Source organism: Hypomesus transpacificus, unplaced genomic scaffold (genome assembly GCF_021917145.1).
Source record: "Hypomesus transpacificus isolate Combined female unplaced genomic scaffold, fHypTra1 scaffold_27, whole genome shotgun sequence".
Taxonomy (NCBI): domain Eukaryota; kingdom Metazoa; phylum Chordata; class Actinopteri; order Osmeriformes; family Osmeridae; genus Hypomesus; species Hypomesus transpacificus.
Genome location: NW_025813796.1, coordinates 1,413,423 through 1,432,127, shown reverse-complemented (window position 1 = coordinate 1,432,127; position 18,705 = coordinate 1,413,423). Strand labels below are relative to the sequence as shown.

The following is an 18,705-nucleotide window of genomic DNA, read 5'->3' as shown; positions in this document are numbered from 1 at the left end:
TATGAATTCTGTAAAGTGTGCTGAAATGTTACATTCGGCGAGTCAATGCCTGTTGTACGCTCATTCATTACAAAGGGAAAACAACATCAGTCCGGCGCTCCTATAGTAGCTCCCCTCTTATCGTCCTCCCTCAGAACAGAGGCTGCACACAGTCACGGTGCGGGTCCATAGTTATAGTGCAGGCATATCCCAGGGCACATCTATTTTGGACTGAAAACACATTTTCAGCGTCGTCATCCTTGCATTCATCCCTATCTTTAGAAGAACCATTTGTCTGCAGTGCCTTCAGTTCCTTCCCACAAAGAATAACCAAACACAGGGCCTTCCTTCTAATTAAAACTGTAAGCAGATGTCTTTGAGGTGATGGCACTGGCGCTTAATTGAATATTTAAGCTGCGATTCTATTTGCATTTCTTTTTTTATGTCAATTCCTTATCAAGCACGCGTGCAGTCACTTGAGCATTTATATGTCGGATTGTTTGCAAAACAACAATAGTATTGAAATTGTTATGAATTATTATGCTGACTTCCATAATAGGAATCTCATGGTATAGAAGGAATGGATGTGGTATAGGAAGAGGGAACAAATCCATCATTTTCAACCAACCAACCAACCAACACATTAAAAACAGCAGTCATGCATGTAATGCGTGCCACTTTCCTGCAGTGTATTTCTAATTCAAAAGGCTGTTTGGCAAACTGATGTTGAATAATGAGGCATTTACAGTGCAAGGTCCTTACCCTGTGTTCCTGTTATGACCACTTTCAACAGTTGTTTTTCTCACCTAAGCCACCTTTCCGAGTTGGACCGCTACAGACTACCCCTCAGTATGCCCATCCACACACAGGCCTATCATCCATAAAGCTACAGCCTCCGTTTCGACGGTTGTTTGCGAGGACTGGTCTGCATCCTCTTAGCCCCTGTCATCCCGGGAACCGTGTCGTCCCGTCCTGTCGATTAAGTCTATTAACCAATCGTCACACTCTTCCCCCCCATCATCCCGCCAGATAATTGGCTGTGAGAAGAGGTCTCAATCTGTCAGTCAGCGCGCCGGCTCCTCTTTCATTAGCACCCTGAAGAAGCAGGCCCCTCCGTGTAGCAGCTGGGCTGGACGCCTTGCACTCTAATATATCTAATTGATTAGGAGGCCTGTGACCTCGGTGCAGAAGGCATGAACAAGGGAGACAAAAGACAGAGAGGGAAAGGGGGTCGACTGAACTTTTTTTCCCCCTTGTGTCTGTGCGTGAAGGAGAGTTCCGTTTTTGAGGAGAAATATCCGCGCTGGATTAAAACCCGCTATTCCAGTTGACGGAAGCAAAAGGTGTTCTCGGGATTGATGAAAGATACGTGTCATTACATGTAATTATCCAGTAAACGCTGAAATTATAACAAAGCGGTGAAACGATTACAGAGAGTATGATCGATCAACATAATTAATAATGTTCTGGGTGCAAGCCTCAATTATGACATCTTGGCCAATTAGCAGATTTCCTGAGAGCTGTACAACTTGCTCCACTGTAACTCTGAAACTACATCATTCTAGACTCATGTATTTACTGTATGAAGCTTACGTTGTCATTCAGAAGCTCACAACTGGCATGAAAGGGGCTCTGCTTGACTTATAACACATGCCAAGGACATAAGCCCCTCTCTCCAATCCAACCCAACATTGGAAAGGCATTTCCTTTGTACACTCAAATGTTGTTTCAGAACCGATTGAATGTGTATTGCCTCAGAGATGTGGAGATGACGTAACATGAGATAATCCCTGTCTCCCATCAGCCACGCGACCAGAGCTTCCCTCAGGAACACAGGAAGCCTGAGAGGAATTCTGTCATGTAAAAGAATCTGTGTGCTGAGCCAGAGAAAATACCGAGGAACTAAATGACGTTGCGTTAGAAATTGCTGATGAAGAAGTCATTTGGGAAGAGGAGCAGCACGGCTTTGAAGTACGCTGAGCTGACACACCCATAGCCCACGCAGCCTACTCCCAAGAAAACTTTGCGGAATCTACACAAAACGCACCTGAGGTAGCATGAAAAATATCAAATGCAGGGAGTGGAGCTCATTGGACAGCCGCCTAACCAAAGAGCGTGGTCACAACCCTAGTGTTGTAGGGCGGCACAGTGGGTTACGGCTCAGATAAGAAACAAAAGAAATCTGGCTTGAATACTGCTAAATGCTTGTATTTCATTTTGGCATTCTGGGCATAATGTATTTCGACATACCAGAGAAGGTCCTGACCTCCCTGGGGTCCGAAGCAAAACTCTGCTGAGGGGCCGTCCAACCTGACCCGTGGCCCATGTCAACTGTTTGCCATTGCCACACAGTCACACAGAAACTCGATGATTATTATTTACCGAGAGATGTGGATTCACGTCTAACAACAGTACAGTGTTCTACAGACCTGATGGGAGGCCTGATGGGAGATCTGAGGGCTCAAACAGGCGACTGCAGTGGGTGTAGTCACCATCACCCGCGGGCACAGTTCAATAAACAAACATGCCTTCATGTTACACTCTGGACACCCCAAAAAGAGACAAACATGGTTGAAAGCTAAATCCACGCAAAACACAAACAGAGTTCTGTGGCTGCCTCATATTTAAATCACCCAAACCAGCATCACAGCTCTGCTCTGGTCATAAAACTTTGATTAGAGGGAGGAGTGGGTTGCAACACTTCCCGCCAGTCCTAGAGGGGGAAACTTTCACGCAAGCCAGTTCAACAACATACTGTTTATACAAATCACTTCCATACCACCAGGTCTTAGTACATGGAACAAACCATTGTGGTGAATAAGTCCTCGACAAACTGGATTGATAATGGTTAGGGATTCCTACTAACCTGTGATCTAAATACAAAATAAACAAGTTGATGAATCACTTTACTGGTCCTCCACAACCGTCACCTGACACGATCAAATACAAAGACGAGACAAACTAGCGACGAAACAGTAGGATTTCCACAAACGGGATCAATCCCAAACTCTCAGCCTAGACTAAACTACTGCTTGCTAAAGGGCGGGGGGGGAAACATCACGATCAACATGTGCAAGAACCACCCAGATGTTGCCAGATGCCAGGCGCTCGAGGTGCCCATCTTGACGAATCCTGAAAGAAGATATCAAACCACCTTGCAGGGGAAGATGTACCCCCTTCATAAATCACGTCCCCACCCAAGTCATTAAAAACGAGCTAGCGGTAAACAGTTTCCCACCACGGCCCCGAGGACTGGGACTAATGAGTTACGACTCAAAGAATGCCGAGCGAGGACAGAACGTTTTGAGAAACCTGTGCATTGGCGCACGCACTTTGAAACGTTCCCGCGTTCGGATGAAAGGTTTACCCGTGAAAAAGTACTCCCATATTCCCCTTCTCCTCGTCCCAGCACATTCCCCTGAATTAAACCCAAATCCAACCCAACGCCCCCCCCAGGCCCCCCCACCCCCCCCCACCCCCCCTCCCGCTTACCCACCCAGGCTAGTGAAATATTAATGTAGTCTGGGTAGGAGCCAAGGCTTCAGAGAGCAACAGAGACGCTCGGCTTCAAAGCCCCGGGAGCCGACCCAGGCAGCGGGTGGGGGGGGGGGGGGTGCAGCCTGAGCGACGTCTCCAGGAGACGGTGGCCCGGCACCGGGCTGGTGGGCCGCGTCGACGGCAGCTCAACCCTGGATGATGACAAGCTGTCGCTCCCAGCTGCGCCTCAATGTAACCCTGGCACACACCGGGAGCAGCCAATTGGGGGGGGGGGGGGAGAGGGGGGTTTAGAATTAATCAGCCGTGCGTTCAATATGGTGAGCGTCCCGGATTTAGCTCATGAGAACCTGTGTGTCGGGGATTATTGCGCTTGGTAATGACAGTGGGGCTCACTGGGAAGGTGAACGACTGGAGGTGAAGATGCCCTTTAGGCAAGTTGAAACGCTTATCAGTACTTCCCATGAGGCTTTAAAAAACAACAAAATGAGCTACTTTCAATGCTGAGATAAGCCAAATCAGTTACACTGTCACTGTTAGATGTATACTATGTACTCGTTATTAACCACTTTCCTTTGTAAACATTATACTTGATGTACCTACTCATCTATTTGGGCCATAAATGTTGTTGGAAAACATCCTATTAGAAGGATTTCAATGAATCAATAGTGCCTGATAGGAGGTGACTGCACCACATCAGTGGTGCACACTCACACACGCGCGCACACACCTGCGGAGGTCGACGGGTTGCGTCGCCCTGACTCGAACGGTGACATGTTCGGTCCTGTCGTCTGCCCCGCGCGGCCTCACCCAACCCTTCCATCATCCCCCTCTTCCACCGTGACACTCTCCATCTCCCCCTCTCTCCATCTCTTTCTGTCCCTTCATCTACCTCTCTCTCCCTCCCCTCCTCTCCTCCCCGAACCCCCAGTCTTCCACTGTCACTCTTCCCCCCCGATGCCTGCCATCTCCATCTCAGTCACTCTGCCACTTTCCCCCGCCCGGCCCTCCTCCATCCCTCCTCTCCTCGGCTTCCACACAAAAGGAGTGTAATCAACACAGAGAGTTTCTGCTCTCTCTCTCTCTCTCTCTCTCTCTCTCTCTCTCTCTCTCTCTCTCTCTCTCTCTGTCTCTCTGTCTCTCTCTCTCTTTATATCTCTCTCTCTCTCTCTCTCTCTCTCTCTCTCTCTCTCTCTCTCTCTCTCTCTCTCTCTCTCTCTCTCTCTCTCTCCCTCTCTCTCTCTCTCCCCTCTCTCTCTCTCTCTCTCTCCCGCTCTCTCTCTCTTTTCCCCCTCTTCTTTCCTCTTCCTCTCAAACACCCGGCAGACACATCAACACGCAGGCTCGCCGGCTCCTGTGTGAAGGGGCTGAGTCATCCTGGCCTCCTCCAACTCTCACTTTTAATTAGAGAGAAATACCACAGCGCTCCCCGGGGAAACTGAGACATTTCATTGCTCGATTTAGAACCGGCTTCCAATTGGCTCTTTGTATGATGGTGAACACTCAACAAATGGGGAGGATGGGGTCTCTGGCGTTGGTGTGCACGTCTGTGCGTGTGCATGTGTGTGTGTGTGCAGGAGAGTGCGTGCGTGCAGATGCAGGAGTCAGGAAGGGGCAGAAAGGCACTACAGGGGATGCCGATGCCTCTCAAAGCACTGAGGAGGGAATCGCTTGACCCCTTTTTACTCTGATGAGATTAGACTTGGATTATATTGATCGACAGCGAGTAAGTTGATGTCAGAATCATATATTCAACTCCAAATTGCAATAGATAAAAGGACTTTGCATTCATTAGCGCTGTGCATTTGAAGGTTTTAGGGTGGCTGTGGTCCTACCCAGCAGGAATGCCTTTAGAGGGGAAGTGAATGTTGCTCTAGAATGTGTTTTAATCGCATTTCCCCCTCGTCTCCGCCGGCCTGCTCGCATGTGCCTCTCTGAGGCCGCACACGTCTGACCAATGGGAGCGCGGCTGTCCGCGGGTGGATTTGTCAGTCCTCCAACACCGCCAAGGTGAGGTCAAGGCCAGGCACCGCAATTACCCCTGCGAGGGGGGGGGCGTCCTCCTCTCCTCTCTCTTCCCTCTGGGCCCTCCGTCTCTTCTCCCATCCCTCTCTCCCTCCCTCGCCTCGCTCCTCTGCTCTCCTCCCACGTCCGGACATCTGACCTCTCTCCTCAACTCATCAAGTCCCCTTCAACCCCCCCCCCCCCCCCCGCCCCCTTCCTTCCCCCACCTCCCTCCCTCCACCGCTGTGGAGAAACTTAAGTCTTTTGGCTTTGACAAAACTTTACTTTGTGAAGGGGAAATTGCCTGATTTCCTATGAGTGAACCTAACATTCATAAGTACTTGTTCGTAAAAGGAAGGCGCTTGTCCTGTTAGCTTCCCCAACATGTCAACCAAAGTAAGAAAGTTAATTTTAAAACGAGTTAAAGCTGAAAATGCTCCGAAGTTTATTCTCCAGTAGTCTGAGTGAGATGGGCAATCTCAGTAGCAAGAAAGATAAGTTGTTAAATTGCTCAAAGGCTCCAAAACAGTTGACTATCAACAGTGTTTGATATAAGCTGACGTGTCCAATATACCCCATTCAAAAAGGAGCTTTAGATCATAATTGGATCTAGATTCAAGCCACTCTCAAAAGACTCACTCGTTCTGAGTGCATATCAACACTGGGCTCCTCAAAACCTTATCCATTGGTTACTTGAAAGTTCTGACAATGTTTATGCCCAAACATCTGACTTGCCACCCGCACCTTCTGCCAGTTAATCACAGGCCTGCTGGCAACTCTTGTAATGTATTCCTAGCAGGGCCAGGCCCAGCCAAGACCGCCTGGAAGACCACTGGCACTCGTTATCCTCCATTCACATCTAATCTAACTACAAAGCAAGAAGCAGAAAGCGCCTCAACAGGACAAATAGCGACTGTATTTGGAGCGCTTTCGCAAGAATCAAACAGAGCAACAGGCTCCATGTAACTATTGCACGTTTCATTTCTTCATGAAATGAGGTCAAGATAGGGTCCAAAGACTCAAGGATAGGTAGGCTAATGGCCGACTGTCGTACGAAGACGCCGTCAAAAGGCATAAAAGCATGGGTTCGCTTTGTATCCATTTCCACATAGTGGCTAACATTAGCTACTGTGCATCTGTAGGCCGATTAGCCAGCTTATTATGTCCAACATAAAATTCAACAAATTGTCACTTGATGAGAATGTACAAGAGAATGCACACTCTGTCCGTTTAACTCGAAGAACTAGTCAAAGTCGAGTGCACTGGGCGAGTATGACTCAGTCACACTCCATATTCATCATTTGGGAAGCCCAAGAGTACACTCTGCTCTATCTATACTGTACTTTCCCGAAGTCAAACATTTAGCATGTGCACATAAGTATCCCCCGCATCAAAGGACGGCACACCATCATTTGCATTACAAGGGACTCTCGTGACATTTCGTTCGAAATCTCTTTTCATCCTTGAAGATGTCCTACTGTATGCCTGCTACTGAGACATGAAAGAAGTTTTACAGCCAGCAGGAGAGCGGTAGGCCAAGGGGAGCCTGCCAACAAGCCCCAGAGCCCCCCATATTGGGGGGGGGTGGGGGGGGGGGGGTGGGAGGGGGTTGAGAGAGAGCATGGAGGGGGGCCTTCATGGCCAATCAGTCTGACTGGCACTTAAATCTCACCAAGGGGCTCCATTTGGCATTAATGCTACACTCAAGATTATCCGTTTAGAAACATGGCTGGACTCGGTCTGCCAGTTGGCATGACATTAAAGACACCAATGTCACTTTCAGTCGGGGCTTTGCGCTTGCTTGCTGTTTCCATGGTTTCTCCAGGACAGAGGGGGGGCATCTTTTGGTGGTGGTGGTGGTGTGGGGGTGGGGGACCCACGCCTCATTACCCCCAACAGTTTAGGAAGGTAAAACGTGGTTTATAACACGAAGATATCTCCTGTGCGGGAGCTTCCCCCAAATCATGTGGCAGGGAGCTCTAAACCAACAGTGGCCCTTCTCTCTGGATCAACCCACACGGTGGCTGGGAGGAGATGGACGACTTTGACGTGGTCTGTCCTGACCCTGGTTTAGGAGGCCCGGCACTCATCTCTCCTTCTGGCCTTCCTGGCCTCGCCGATCGGCCAATCCTCCGCCCCGTCTGCTCTCCGCTGAAGCCACATCTCCCCCCCCCCCCCCCACACCCCGTCCGGTCTTGTAGTCCAGAAATCAGGGTAGGAGGTGGCTGGAGGAGGGGGAGCCTGCCGCGTTAAAGCCTGCTGCTCGAGGTTTATCTCCAGATGCAGGGCCAAACACACGGGGAGAAGGCTTCGGTTGCCTTCTGGTCGGCCCGGGCTCGACACCCGCAGAGCTGGCAGAATGCAATCTAACCGTATCCCTCTTCACGTCTGCTCGCGCAGATCCGTAGCAGGCCCGGGTACAGCTGGGGGGGGGGGGGGGCCCGAGTCCTACAGTGATCTTGATTATGTTTAATGCATGTGGGAGGGTTGGAGGGACACACACACACACAACGTGAAACGGAGTGGTTGCGGTTTGGGGAATGGCCTCGTATGTCATGCGTGACTGAACTTGCAATACCTCCTCCATGCGGGAGGCCTTTCAGGGCAGACGCCGGCTCTCCGTCCCCACAGCTCCAAACCGCTGTCTGGGACTTCCATGGCAAACCCGAATACGGCCCCTTCAACCATTCTGGCTAAGATTTCGCTGAAGAGTTCAACGAGTCCTTAACCCATGCGAACGGAATGGCACTGTCCCTCTCTTTTTTTTCGAGCTACAGTGTGCATGACACACCGTTTGTATTTACAACCCTGTCAGCCCACTTGATTTCCACACCTGACAAGCCCCGTATCCATAGCAGATTAAACAAAGCCCATCAGGGCTGTTTCGGTCCGGCTCTCTATCGCCGGTAATTAGGCCCCTGCATGTTTTAGTTAAACAACACTTGCCCCTGCACTGTTCATCATTAGACGGTTAACTAAGCGGCTTTGTCTCGGCCCAGTGCCTCGACTCTGCCTCCCGCTAGCACGGGTCAAGAGCCCTCCTCTGTGATTCATGATATCCAAGTCCCCCCGCCGTTGGTGGAAGGAGGAGAGGAGATGGGGAGGGAGATAGTTCTCCTCGCTGTGTAGACTTTCCAGGCCTGTATAACATGGGATCAGAGGAGCGCGAGGCTGCTCGGCGGGTTGCTTGTGTGTGTGTAGTGTCGAGGTGTTGCTGTTGTGTTTCGGCAAAGGTTTGTCGCGGACTCGGAACGTCTCTCCCGCAAACCTTGCTCGCGTCGCTTGACGCCGGTTCGAAGCCTATACAGAATCACCAGTGATATTATAGTTTCCTGGATGAGAGACAGCTCATTTTCCTTTCTAAAAGGATCACTAAATCAATGATTAGGTTCATATTTGCAATCCTATCAAATTTTACTTTCCATCAATCTGAGCAAAATAAGTCAGTCCGGGATTAAACCAGGGTCTGATAAACCATGAGAGATATAGAAATATATATCGATTTTAGCAGCAGCACATTGATTACAAGAGCCTCGAGCTCTCCTTGAAGAAATCGTCCAGGCATATCACAACACAGGCAGGTGTCTAGAGAGCGCTTACCAGACACGGTGACCTTAGCCGTCCTGCTGACGATGGCCCCTAGGCCCTCCAGCGTGGCGAGACACTGGTAGGTGCCCTCGTCCGGCCGATGGTGACGCGAATGGAGAACATTCTGGACCAGCAGGGACCCGTTGGCCATCTCTTGCCTCCTCTCGTCCACCAGCGTGCTGAGCAGGACGCCGTCCTTCTTCCAGCTGATGAGCGCGGTGCCCTGGTTCGACTGGGCCTGGCAGTCCAGCTGCAGGACTCCGCCTCGGACCGTCACCGTGTCCTGGGGCTCCTGGACGAAGCTGAGCTCCACGAAAGCTTGCGATGACTCGGCGCCTGGAGGAGGGAGGGAGGAAAGGGGAAAGGGAGAGTTTAGTCTGGGAGGCAAGAGGGAGGAAAGAAAACCCGACGCCGCGATCTGCGGTCCGGGGCGTTACGGACACCGCCGGTACCCCCCTTCACGCTTTTCACACTTTTCATTGGGCGTGCGGGCGTCTCGTCTCGTTCATTCATTGGTGAAGCTGGCGTCAAAGATGTAATAATCAATTTGTTGTATCCTTTTAAAGGGCTGGATTTAAGAATACCAAATACGGCGTTAGTAATGTTGGACAGAAAGATGATTGGTGGTTAAGTATCCTTAGAGCTAAGAGTGCGTCGCAACTGTTCAGAGTAAAGGTCCATTAGCATTAGCCTACTGACCTATCTTCAAGGGCCTCACGCTATCGCACATCTCCGTGTCCCAGACATTTCACGGCAAAGATCACTTTTAGCTTTTGACAACGCTGCTACATAAAAAGCCACCCAGCAGCTTCCATCCTCTTGAAAGCAATTAAAACGCAAAATCCAAACAGATTCATTTCCACATTTCAAAACGAGCACTTTCCCAAGGTTGAAGGTGGAAGGGAAATTGCTCAATGAAAGCTGAAAATATTTAAAAAAACAAGAGGATTTCTTAAATAACTTGGAGTGAGTGTATTGATGATTGCATCTGAATTTCAGTAGATACCGGGTCTAGCCGGTTAGAGAAAGGGCTTTTTGAAGTCCGCCTGCCACACTGCTCTCTTGCACGTCTGCTTTGTTTCAGCATGCACCGTTCCAGCGCTACAGTTCATCCATATTTATACTTTGGCAGCCATACCAGGACATGTTTCCCCATTCTGCCTTTGTGTCTGCCCTGTCAGCAGAACACCACGCTGGGATATAGTTTCAATCAAAAACATAAACTTGAGAGGGCCGCCTTTTATGTTTTCACTCCTCTAAAGTATGGATATTTCAGCCCCATTCTGTGTTCTGCTTGGAAAACAAGAAATGTCCTGAAGGTGCCGGATGATTCTAATGCTAATGTGAGTACCAGCAGAAAAGGAAGGTAGCTCTAGCTCAATACGGCACTCTCTGTCATGCCCAAGTGTTTGCACTTTATCACTTAGTGCAACACATGCTAAAGCAGTCCACGATACGGACAAAAAGGGTTTCCAGTTTATCAACGCTATAAAGTCTGAAATTCCCCTTCGTCCGTTGAGGAGAATTCCAACGAATGCTCAGGTGTTTCTCTCCGGTTTTACCTCCCAGAAGGCGGGGTCGTCTTCATCTGCGGACATCTGTGAAATATTACAACTGGAACAAAGACCCAGGACTGGGTGTGGAGTTGGGGTGGCTCTCACAGATAAGACACAGAAAGGGGGAGGGGTGGTGGGGGTGAGGGGGTGGGGAGAGGAGGTAGGGAGAGGAGGGATCAGCCTTTTCTGACGGTCCGCCCATGCCATCACGAGAGAGAGAGTGCAGTGTAATTGAAAAAACCTGTCTAACTCCCCACTTCCCTCGCCTTGGGCGACAGGGGGGAGGAGGAAGTGGTGGTGGTGATTGTGGGAGGCGGGAGCCTTAAAGAAAAAGCGATGAGCTGACAGAGGAGGGGGACGGGGGGGGGGAGGGGGGGAGGGGAAGGGGGAGGGGGGACTGCATACCGAACAGCGTTGCCACTGACAGCCTTGCCGCAGACAGAGAGAGACTCCTTCAGACACTGGGAAATAACACACAGTGCCCCCAGCCGAGAGTGGAGACAGCACCTTCAGCTACTGAGGTTGGGACTGGATCTGTTTCTGCCGGGACTGTCAGAGCTCCAAAACACAGCCACAACTACTGCGGTGCACCAATGTGTGACGCTGTCGTCGACTGCTCCGACATTACAGCCACAGCTTCCAAGATTGCAATACTGTAACTTCAAAATCTGGGCACTTGTCGTACGCAAACCCCAAACCTCCCTCCGCGGGGAGAGACAGGATCTATTTATTGCAATGTAACATTACAAACTGAAAAGATTCCCTTCATCTATATCATACATTGAATGTCGAGTTATCCTCGTGGCACCATGCTGTTTCAAAAATATGTGCAAGAGTATAGAGGTACAGACTATTGCTCCTGAGACTGCTTCTGGAGATTTGATGACGCAAAACTTGCCACACTTTAAGAGCACGGAAAAACTATTGCTGTAGGAATTTCTTGAACACTTTAGAGTAATGGTCCGTTGTTAACAAGTAGCTATGCAGGAAGTAATAGGTAGTTCTACATTAACACCGAATTTAATACTATTAACTAATATGGAACCAAGATTAACTAAGCAGTAAGTAATAGCTAATTTACAACAAAGGTAGTTCCTTGGTAGGTATTTGGTTATTACTAAATAAATGTATCCTCTTGAAAACTACTTGTGAACTATGACCAATTAAGAAAGAATAACCAATTAATTACTAATCACAAAAGTAACATGTCTAAAAAGTGAACAATTTGGTTGTTTTACTCATAACATGGTCATAACTTTTCAGAAGCTTGTGCCTCAAATGGGTTCTTTGTGGAAACCAGTTTATGAATATTATATTCCCCCAAATACGTTAACTACAGGTTGAGATTTTGCCTACTCTTACCAAAGGATGGACGAATGTTCTCTGTTTATTTCAAACTTAAACATGGCATAATACAAATAATGATCATTTGTTAAAAAATTATAATAATTAGGAAGTGATGCTGACACTCTCATGTTTGTATTAGTTTACTATTATGAGCTCTTGAGTGTCAGTTCAATGTCTCAGATTTCAAAGACCTACCTTTATGTTACAGTAGCCGCCTGTGGAGGACTTCTCTTTAGGATATGAATATAAACATTGATGTTCTCTTTTCAAAAACAATTTGCATCCTGCATTTATGTTGCGATAAGCGCAAAACCAAATCTTCCAGATTACAATGTTTGTTAGAATATCACTAGTGCCTCACAGAAATGTATGCCTGTACCGTATGTGTCAAATATAAAATTAGACTTATTATAGGCCTATTACTTGTGAAAACCAGTATAACTCTTCATTAATTACTCAAGCGTTACCTTGTCATCCTGCAGGAACTACTTGTGATGTGTACCATTACTTTAAAGTGAAAAACATGTTAACTCCTCACTAATTATTCAAGTGTTACCTTGTTATCCTGCAGGAACTACTTGTGATGTGGACCATTATTTGCCACAAAACCTGGCATATGGGGTATCGCCATTTACAGCTAGCGCTAAGCTACAAGGATAACTAGCTCTTTTCAGAATCAGTCCAAGCCAGTTAGTAAAAAAATTTTTTTTTACGAAGTAACAATGAAGCAACAAAATCGTGGCTATGTGTGGATATAATTCTTTGTTTGGACAACTACTCGACATGGTTTGATACTTTGGACCCTTGGGAATGTAAGCAGATGAGGTTTTGATGAGTTGTGTGCATACCTGGACATTCCTAAGTAATCGAAGGTAAGTACAACTTTTTTCTCTGGCATTGTTGAATGAACGGTCACCGGACAAAGACGTTGACGCTACTTTCTGTTGCAAGTTGAGCTTGAATTGGTTTATTTCAATGGAAGCACAAGAATCGTAGCTTTCCAACGATGTACAACATGTGTACTAGTCGAAAAAAATTATTTATGATTTTTAATGCGTAATAACTGGGGGAGGAGGGGGCAGTGTTTCGGGCCCGCGGGCAGGCCCGCAAGTAGAACAGGTTAAAGTGACAAACATGTTAATTCCTCACTAATTACTCAAGCGTTACCTTGTAATCCTGCAGTAACTACTTGTGATGTGGACCATTATTTTAAAGTGACAAACATGGTAACTCTTCACTAATTACTCAAGAGTTACCTTATCATCCGGCAGTAACTGTAATCTGGACCATTATTTCAAAGTGAAAAACATGTTAACACCTCACTAACATGTCACCTCACAAGATATACAACATAAAACAACTGCAGTGATTGGATAACATTTATTTTAATTATATCCACTGGAAGATTTCCATGAAGTCGTAAAAGAAAATCCTACATAATGCAAAAATGCACATGCAAGAATAAAGCATTTTGTAAAATATGTCTGAATTAAACATTCTTTTCTTTTATTCGTTTTGCACAATGATGAAACCTAGCATTTAAACAAAAATTCTGTATTTTGGAATGAAACATTCAACACACTCAACAAAATGTGATGATAAACTGAGTCAAACATAATGGCTAAATAAGTAATAAGTAAGTACATGGCTAACCCTAACCCAAATCAACGTATAGGCCTATCCACTACAACAGCAACGCTCCCAAAGGAATAAAAATGATTAAGGAAGAAAGAACAAATAACAGGACTGTAAAATAACTTGCTAGATAACCCAATTCAGAGAACAGGAACATGGCCGAAAACGCTAGCTACAGTTGTTGCTAGCTGTAAAGCCAGACTATAGCTGTCGGCTAGCTTGTAAAAAGTCCCTCATACAAACTGTATAGTATTGCAATCGAAATTTGCACTAATTCTACAATTCCAAATTTGCACTAATTCTACAATTCGAAATTCTAGTGAAATTCACCTAGTCGTTGTTGTTGTATGTTAGCCAAATACTGGATATTTACAATCCATAAAAATGTGCCGCTGCCAAATAATTTCGCGCTCCAAATTCACTCATTGACGTTGCACCAGTATAGGTTTAGGGGAAAACATGACATGGATTCAGGACAAATAGGTTTTGGTAAGCCAAATCGACTGGATTTGGAAAACGGACCGGCCGTGATTTGATATTTTCTGAGCTGCAGAAAGACCTAGTAGCAGACACATCGAAATTGCCCGCATAATCATACAGTATGATCAAATATTGGGGAGGACGTGTCCCATAATCATACAGTATGATCAAATATTGGGGGGACCTGTCCCATAATCATACAGGGACGTGTTATAACGTTAATATTCATAAACTGGTTTCCACAAAGAACTAATTTCAGGCACAAGCTTTTGAAATGTTATGACCCTGTTAAGAGTTAAAAAAAAACAATTGTTCACTTTGTAGACGTTACTTTTGTGATTAGTAATTCATTGGTTATTATTTCTTAATTGGTCATAGTTCACAAGTAGTTCTCAATGAGGATATATTTATTTAGTAATAATCAAATACCTACCAAGGAACTACCTTTGTACTAAATTCGCTATTACTTACTGCTTAGTTAATCTTGGTTCCATTTTAGTTAATAGTATTAAATTCAGTGTTAATGTAGAACTACCTATTACTTCCTGCATAGCTACTCATTAACAATGGACCATTATTCTAAAGTGTTACCAATTTCTTTTTGCGATTTGCCCCAAGACAACCGTCCAACAAGTAAGGAGAGTAAAACCTAATGATCCGTATAAACAAATAAATAAGCCTTGACTCCGTCTCTAGGGAGTGGCAGGAGGAGACAGTATGATTAAATCATGCAGTCGGCGTGGTTCTCACTTGAAATACTTGCCACTGTTTTAAATGTATTCATGAGAAATTGGAACAGTAGAGGGGCATGATTAATTAAAAGGGTACAGCTAACCCAAGGCTATTGGCTCACGATCGAGTCAATAAAGAAGCTTTCAACCATTCCGCATCCCACTCACCACAAGTTCAATTATGACTCTTCCAAAGGTTTTCAACAAGCATTGTTTGAAATGGGATTCTCTTTGAAAAGCTCATTTACATTATACAAAACCTAGCTTGAGATATTCAGAACACTATACAATCATAGAGATATCACAGGCCATTTTTAAGGCGGGTTCTATGGGTCTTTTTCGACCCATATTTGAATGGTCCGGCAGGAAAGGGTTAATGGTGAAAATTGTGATTTCAACCGAGACAACAATGTTAAACTTTGATACACGCCTTTGAAATATTTCAAACGGACTAGGCATGAGGTGGAATTCCTTTGAACCCTTGCATTTACAACTCCATCGATTCATGCGGTTGTAACACTGGATGATTAAGAGTCATGACGTGGTGTAGCCTTTAACTGATCCCTACAGAGACTTCAGAGCCCTCAGCTCTAACTTGGCCGGTCACAGTGCCTTTTCTAATCTAGTGCTTTTTGCATCTGCAGTGGGAGATATCATCTCTTGGCTGATATCTCTTCATTACAGTGTCTCAGCCGAGCGCGGTGGACGGTCTCCCCATGCCGCTATCGATTCCCCTTCAACCGCCGTCCTCTGCCTTTCCTTCAGTCTTAGCGTTATCTTGACAACTTCATCTCTGAAAGCTCACTCACATCTGACCTCCCCCCCCCCCCCCCCCCCCCCCCCCCCCCATCGGCGACTCCCTCTGACTTTCTCTCTTCTGACCAGCTATCTCTGTCTCTGACACGCCCGCACACACCACACACACACACACTTTTTAAGTACTTCCTCTCTGTTTCTCTCTCTCTCTTTTCAGGTGTCCTTGTGGTCCACCTGCTGGCTGATTCTGTCGGACTCCATCTTGATCGCTTCCTCAGCTCTCTTTCCCTTCTTTTCCCGCCTCTTGCGCACATTGTCGATGCTAGAGTGCATCTGTCTGCCTGCAATCTATTTTTGCAATATTCCTCCTAATCTCCTGTCAATAGACTCGGACTAAAAAAGGATCATTTTCCCCTTATCTCCTCATTCAGAAGCGAGCTAGTGGGTGGAAAGTTCCTTTTCCTTAAGCTTTTCTCGACTTAATCCGGTAATAGAGACACGCCAACCTCTCCCGCCAACCTCCTCAACAGTCTGAGATGGGGGGGGCACCAGGACGTTCGCCAGCAGGGCGCGCTTGTTTACTTTCGAACATGTTTAAAGGCAGCTGGTGAAGTCAAAAAATGTCTTGGCTCTTTTCCCACACCGCTGTTGCCATCAGGTATCTGGTCAGCTGCAATCTGTCTGCAGGCTTCCCCTTCCTCACTACACTCACCGGGAATGACAGGACACGTCTTCATCTGATATATTCATTTGTCTTGTAAATATTTGTTCAAAATTCATGCTTTATTGACAATGGGGATCCATTGAGATGAATGTCTGTTTAACAAACGTTAAATGTTGTATATAATGTCTATGCTTCTATGCTTATTTAGGTCATGTTTTAATGTATGTCTGAAGTCTGAAACTGATGTTGTTTATAAAATATACCGTTTCATGTTCAGGATGTGTTCTGAATAATGTCAAAATCAGGTCTTCGCATCCTCACAGGAGAAAGTAAAGCTGCTCCGAATTGCATCGGTGACGATGACGCAAAAAACAACCTACGCGACTTGGAAAAAATGGAAGAAAATGTGGATGTAGAGCAAGTGCAGGGGGGGTGGGGGGGAGAGCTAATTGGAACAATTACATAAGAGCAACTTTGAGGCACTAAGTGTTGTTCCCTTTATAAAAAGAGCAGAAGGGGTTTAGTGCAGGAGGAAAGTATAGAATATCCTCTTATGGGTTTAATTTCTACTCTGGAGAGGACAGGAAACTGTTCTCAATATGCCCCGTCTGATCCGAGGACAACAGCTGCTGGTCTTTCTCGGCACTGTCCTATATCCTAGGACCCGTCAAGAAGCCTGCATAGTGGCCCTCCTACCTGGAGAGAAGCCTGCATAGTGGCTTAGTGCCCCCATGCTGTTTTCTTGAGTCCCTGCCCACGTGCACCAGTGTTTCCCCGCCACGCAGCCCTATGGGCAACGGTTTGTAAGTTCCCCTCCCCTCAGCCTCCCTTCCCTGCAGGCTGGCGGGCGGGCGGGCAGCCTTTGAAGAAGGTAGCATCTGGTCCACAGCATTACGCTAAGCATCATTAAAGAGGCACAGTCAGGGTGACCTCTGACCCTGGGGCTGTGGCCTTGGCCTGAGGCCCAACACCATGGTTTAGGGCAGGAGCCTGCATGGGTCCAGGTCTATTCTCCTGCAGCAGCGTTCCTGCTGGGAGGATTACACTGTAGCCTCCACCTTCCTCTGTCCTCCTCTGCCTCTAAGTAGCAGTTTTTTTGTGTGTGTGTGTGTGGAGGGGGGGGGGAAGGGGGGGTGTTATGACAAGAATGGCCGACAGGCACGCCGTATGGCCCGGAAAAGCACTGGGGCTTTGTGTTCAAAAAGCCCCCTCTGTTAAAGGGGGGGGGGGGGGTTGTTCAGGTGGTCACACATAAATACCACCCCTACCCCCCCCCCCCCCCCCTTCCACCATGAGCGAGACTGGGGTGAGATCATCTGGCTCGTTGGAGCCCCTTGGTGATTCGGAGTAGGCCAGAGGGCTTAGGATCTGGGTGAAGAGGTGAAGAGAGGAAAGGAGTTAAGGTTTAGGATGGGAGGGGCTTCATTAGGCTTCATCAGGGTGGGTTGGCGTTGGTAAGGGAGCGAGATGTTTTGAGAGGGGAGCGAAGCTGGGCGATACGGAGGATTACGCTGGACGTGTTGGTGGAAAACTGCAGAGCTGCTCCTCTCTCCTCTCTTCTCTCTCTCTCTCTCTCTCTCTCTCTTTCTCCCTCTCTCTCTCTATATATAGGGCAGGGATGTATACAAACAAATATATTTACCACACATCTTCCCCGTGCCTGCTTCTCCTCAGGGGAGGAGCCCAGAGTAGGGAAACAGAATTGGCCCCTGGCCCACAGTCTTCCCCTTGGTCTGTTCTGTCTTTCAGGGAAGGCATGGTGGGTAGCAGGGAGCCTCATGGCAGCCTGCCATCCTGGATTTTGGCAGTGGTGGCCATGTTTGAAGATTACTGTGTGATAACCATGCCACAACCCTGATTTGTATTAGTTTTATGAAATTAGCCCTTTTACCTCGGCCTGCTTCTCTGTCCCTCGACAACATCCATTGGGCTGTTCTCTGTGAATGCGAATAAAGTATGTTCTACACGGCTAGCTTTATTCCATTTAGATATCTTACACTCTTATCCTTGAGGGTTTAGGTTGGTTGAGGGGCAGTTCTATGGGCGTATGTGAAGCCCTCTGTGACATGCTTGCGTGTAAAAAGGGCTATACAAATCAATTTGATTTGATTTGTTATTTGATATATTTTTTAAGAATATGAATACAGGTATTGCGTTACTCTTATGAATGAGTTCTTATTTTATTGTTTTGTAGTATCTTTTGGAAGTAGTTAGCAAATAATGGAGGAAATATACGGGTAGTGCTAAGTTCATTATCATAAAGTTGAGCGTTCATTTTTAATGTATCTGTCCAGAGTCGTCCTTGGACATACAGTAATGATGTGGTTTGAGTCACGTTTGGTTCTACTCCCAGCTGATTAGGGCAATCAGCAGAGTCGAGCTGAGTAACAGCCCCCGTGAGACTGCATGGGGCCCAGGTTGGAGCGGTCCCCATCTGGCCGGCCCTCCCCAACACCAGCTGTCCCACACT

The 18,705-nt window shown here is 47.0% G+C and overlaps 1 protein-coding gene across 2 annotated transcripts in view; it reads right to left on the bottom strand.

Moving 5' to 3' along the window:
* The window catches only part of dcc (DCC netrin 1 receptor), a 142,125-nt gene that overhangs the window by 87,873 nt on the left and 35,547 nt on the right, over nucleotides 1-18,705 (bottom strand). For both annotated transcript variants that reach the window (XM_047014850.1, XM_047014851.1), the window contains exon 2: nucleotides 9,079-9,402. In XM_047014850.1, the coding sequence (XP_046870806.1) occupies nucleotides 9,079-9,402 (324 nt within the window). The remainder of the gene's footprint in view (nucleotides 1-9,078; nucleotides 9,403-18,705) is intronic.